Source organism: Alosa alosa, chromosome 7 (assembly GCF_017589495.1).
Source record: "Alosa alosa isolate M-15738 ecotype Scorff River chromosome 7, AALO_Geno_1.1, whole genome shotgun sequence".
In the NCBI taxonomy this organism is placed as follows: domain Eukaryota; kingdom Metazoa; phylum Chordata; class Actinopteri; order Clupeiformes; family Clupeidae; genus Alosa; species Alosa alosa.
Genome location: NC_063195.1, coordinates 17,986,044 through 17,991,043, shown reverse-complemented (window position 1 = coordinate 17,991,043; position 5,000 = coordinate 17,986,044). Strand labels below are relative to the sequence as shown.

Genomic DNA, 5,000 nt, shown 5'->3' with positions numbered 1-5,000 from the left:
CAGTGTATGAAAGTATACACGTATAAAAGTTTGTGATGGTGTTGTTAAGCCATTCAAATAATAATTACTGACAGATTCATATTTTTCTGTTGTTTTCTTTTCATGTGAAGAAAACAAATTGGGCTCAAATTCTTTGTTGAACCCCCTGCAGTGAATCTTATAGGGCCCTCTGGGCTTTGCGGATTAAAGAGATCCCTGATATACTACTATATGCTATTATAATGATAACCATCTCCTGAGAACAGTTGCAGTTCTCTGCAGAGCTGTTCTCTGTTCCCTCTTCAAGGTTCCTACCTGATCACCACACTAGTTAATGTTAGTGGTGCTTTCTTTCATATGATCAGCTGTAACAGTAAAACACAGCCTGACTTTCAATGGTTGTTACAGTGAAGCCTGTCCCCTTCCCTGCTCCGGTGTCACAATTAAATTGGTCCTCTCCCTAGTTATGGTGTCACAGTGAAAACAGTTCCTTCACCTGTACTTGTGTCCCACTTAAACCGGTCCTCTCACCTAGTTTGGTGACACAGTAAAACCGCTTCTCTCCCCTACTCTGGTGTCACCCTGAAACCAGTCCCAAAACCTGATCCGCTGTCACACCTACACCTGTCCCCTATCCTGCTGAAGTGTCAATGAAATTGAGCTCCTCTGCTCCGATGTCACACTTAAATTGGTCCCCTCTTCTGTTCTTGTGTCACACCATCACCTGTTCTATTGTCACACTCAAACCACTCCCCCATCTCGTCTGGTGCCACACTCAAACCAGTGACCTCATCTGCTATTGTGTCACACTCTAACCGGTCCCCTCATCTGCTCTGGTGTCACACTCTAACCGGTACCCCTCATCTATTCTGGTGCCACACTGAAACGAGTGCAATCATCTGCTATGGTGTCACACTCAAATCCGTCCTATTAATCTGCTCTGGTGACACACTCAAACCGGTCCCCTCATCTATTCTGGTGTCACACTCTAACCGGTCCTCTCATCTGCTCTGATGTCACACTCTAACCGGTCCCCTCATCTGCTCTGGTGTCACACTGTAACCGGTCCCCCTTCCTCACCTGTTCTGCTCCTCCAGCTTGGCCAGCAGCTCCAGCTCGTCCGGGCTGAGGTTCTCCGAGTCGGCCGGCGATGCGGCCGGTGCCGACAGAGCGGCATCGTGGGAAGACGAGTCCGGGCTCAGCACGGGGCTCCCCATGGAGGGGGGGTCGCCGTCCAGCCCCGCGGGGGACGAGAGGCTCTCCAGTCGGCCCACGGCCATCGGGCCCCCCTCCCTCTCCGGACTGCCGCTACTGGGGCTGGACATCGGGCTACCAGTCGGAGTGGAGGAGGTGGAGATGAGGAGGATCAGTGTGTGTGTGTGTGTGTCAGGGTTAAATGGGGCAGTGGAGGTGTGTGTGTGTGTGTGTGTGTGTGTGTGTGTGTGTGTGTGTGTGTGTGTGTGTGTGTGTGTGTGAGGTCTTTCCGCAGAGGGACCTAGGCTGTTTCAACCGTTATCGGGGCTCACTGGATCTGTAGAGAGAAACCGAGAGAGGGAGAGAGATGAGGTGAGTTCTCCATACATATGAGACCGAGAGAGGGAGAGAGATGAGGTGAGTTCTCCATACATATGCAAGAGGCATGACTGCCTTAATCACAGACCACAAACTACATTCAGCACTGTCTTATTTAAAGGCCATGCTGAATGTAGTTTGTCTGTAATCAGGGTCTTTAAAGAAGACAACTTGGAAATACACAACATATGAAGCTTTAACACAACATGTGATTTACAATAAACAACATACTGGTATCAACCACTTATTTTTATGTATTTTTAACAAATGATACCACCGTTTACATCCATGTACATTTATTCATTTAGCAGACGCTCTTATCCAAAGCAACTTAAATATGAAGAGAATAACATTAAAAACACAACACAAGTGATTTTTATCCTATGCCCTTTTTATTCTATTCCCTCTCATAGCTGAAACTCATGTCCACTCTCGTGTGTCACCCTAGACAGACAGACAGACAGACAGACAGACACACACACACACACACACACACACACACACACACACGCTGAGTGCTCGGGCGACTTTATCTGCAGTGGGTCAGGTTCTCGGCGGCGGTCCAGCACTTTACCCTTTTTGGGGGGAACTTTGCAGAGTGAGCTTGCCAGGCACGGCATGATGCAATCAGGTGAAGGACAAAGAGTTATCCCACTCTCCATCCATCTCTCTTTCCCTTTTGCTCTCTCCCTCTTTCTCTCTCTCTCTCTCTCTCTCTCACTCCCTTTCCCACTCATTCTATTCCTCTCCCTGCTCTCTCTCCCTGTCTCCTCACTCTCTATTCCTCCTTTCCCACTCATTCTATTCCTCTCCCTGCTCTCTCTCTCTCTCTCTCTCTCTCTATCTCAAACACACACTGAAAAAGAGAGGGAGATGGAGAGAGAGATAGAGAGCATGACAGTCAATGAGAGGAATAAGAGACACAACATTTGGGAAATGGCAAGAGAGTGAATGAAGGAGAGAACTTCATGTTTTTTTAAGGGTCAAGTGCCTCTAGGATGCCAGACCCTTGAAATGTCCCGGCAGCCTGAAATAGTAATTTAAAGCCATGCCTCAAACCATGAAATCTCATTTTCTGATAGGAAAACTGGTGTGTGTGTGTGTGTGTGTGTGTGTGTGTGTGTGTGTGTGTTGTGTGTGTGTGTGTGTGTGTGTGTGTGTGTGTCTGTGTCTGTCCACACATTTTCATAAGATATATAAATCACAGGAAATAAGGCTGTGACATTGATAATTGTGATCAAATTCATACATAAATGAATACGTCTAGAAAACCTTTTTTTCTCTCTCTGTTCAGGGCTTAAATTTCACTCAATTTGGATTCGGGTATTATGATAATTTGTTCAAGTCCCGCAACTCTAGCCATCATTTATTGACTGTCCATGCACAATTTCAACCAAATTTTGCTGCTCTTATTTTTTCATTATTATATGTGCCCTCTTATTTACTTATTTACTTACTTTTTATTTACTTGAATGTTATGTTTGTCTGTGGACTTAAATTGCAAATATGTCTTGTCTTCACGTGGGATAGTGAGAACGTAATTTCGATCTCTTTGTATGTCTGGAACATGTGAAGAAATTGACAATAAAGCTGACTTTGACTTTGACTTTGACATAATGCGAGAAATTCCCCAGATACACTTTTACAGCCTGTCTGATGGCGTTAATATAGCCTAATCATTAAGCTATGCATTGAATGCGGGGTGCTATTGACCGGACTGATCAACTACCGAGTTGAATTGAACATAGCTTCATGCAGGACACAATAATAACACACGAGAGAGAGAGAGAGAGAGAGAGAGAGAGAGAGAGAACCACGCTTTACTCTAGGCTACGCCACCATGGCAAACTTTTACATCTGGAAAGAGCTCCTTGGTAACTATCCTGCTAGCTCAGGTCACGCCAACACTTGATCCCAGAAAGATTGTCTTCACATGTCAACATTTCTTGTATCTAATGACATAGAAAACATAATGATTTGCATACACACATACCGCACTATGCACAACTTTTGTTCACTAGCTTAATTATAGCCTAAAACCGTCAGGTTGAAGGGGGATAATTACTCCATAGAATTACTCTCAGGTATTTTCTTAAAGTGACAGGCACTCAATTACACCTACTCATCACCAATGTGCACTCAATTGACCTACACACCACATTAAAGATATGCCTAAGTGTTATAGGTTAAATCAATATGAGGCATTCAAATGACTAAATATGTTTAGCTAGTAGTAATTACTAGTAAAATGCTATACTTTAAAAATGCATTATTAAATAAATACACTCTATATGAATTAAAAATATATGATAGAAACATATCACATAAGCTATCATTTTCAGTGTGTGTTTGTGTGTGTGGAGAAGTCAAGCAGAATCTAGGATGTCCACTGTTGTGAATGATCCCACTACAGTATATATTACTGATGATGTCAGGGTGGGGCCCCCAAATCAAACACTTTTTTTAAAAAAAAGTATCAAGCATTGAAATCGCAATTCTTGACTTGGTATCAGAATCGACCCCCCCCCCAAATTTGTGTAAATCCCCCTACATGAATAACCTATGGGGAAATTCCCCATTTTGAAAAATGAATTTTAAGCCCTGCTGTTGATGTGTGTGTGTGAATGAAATTTGATGAGTCACAGGAAATGAATACCAGATTGAATACTGAATACAAACTGTGTGCGTGTGTGTGTGTGTGTGTGGCATGTGTGTGCACCCCATGTGTGTGTGTGTGTGTGTGTGTGTGTGTGTGTATCTGTGTGTGTGTGTGTGTGTGTGTGTGTGTGTGTGTGTGTGTATCTGTGGAGTGTGTGTGTGTGTGTGTGAGTGTGTGTGTGAGTGTGTGCACCTATGTGTGTGTGTGTGTGTGTGTGAGAGAGAGAGAGAGAGAGAGAGAGAGTGTGTGAGTTTCAGGTCGTTACTAATTAGCAAAATGTATGTGTTGAGTGTAGTAGTACTGCAACACCCTGACACTTTCTCTGCTTAAAGCACCAATCAGACAGAAAACAAACCGCCCCCCACACACACACACACACACACACACACACACTGCTATTAGTACCGTTACTCTGACTCACCCTCCTAGAGCCCACTGCTCCACCAATTCCTTCAGAAACACACATACAAACACACACACACACCACACACACACACACACACACACACACACACACTCACACACAGGCAGTGGGAGATACTTGGGGTGGGAAGAAGCCACAGAGGCAACAATGCAGTCCAACATTTTTTAGTCACAACTCTGAGCCGATTCTGCATTCGTGTTCTGCATTCATTTTAAAAGCCCCATACTGCTCCTTTAATGTGAGGCTAATGATAGCCTTGCCTTGCCCCCGATCCGTTCTGTATTCTCTGGCGGTGACACATGGGGGTGAATGTGTGTTGGATCATATCAGGTAACTAGTGTGTGGTTGGTGGTGACACATATTGTA

At 44.4% G+C, this 5,000-nt stretch overlaps 1 protein-coding gene across 1 annotated transcript in view; it reads right to left on the bottom strand.

Moving 5' to 3' along the window:
* evi5l (ecotropic viral integration site 5 like) overlaps positions 1–5,000 on the bottom strand; it is an 83,496-nt gene that overhangs the window by 62,244 nt on the left and 16,252 nt on the right. The window contains exon 2 of the mRNA XM_048248985.1: positions 1,060–1,510. Within this exon, the coding sequence (XP_048104942.1) occupies positions 1,060–1,304 (245 nt within the window). The 5' untranslated portion in view covers positions 1,305–1,510. The remainder of the gene's footprint in view (positions 1–1,059; positions 1,511–5,000) is intronic.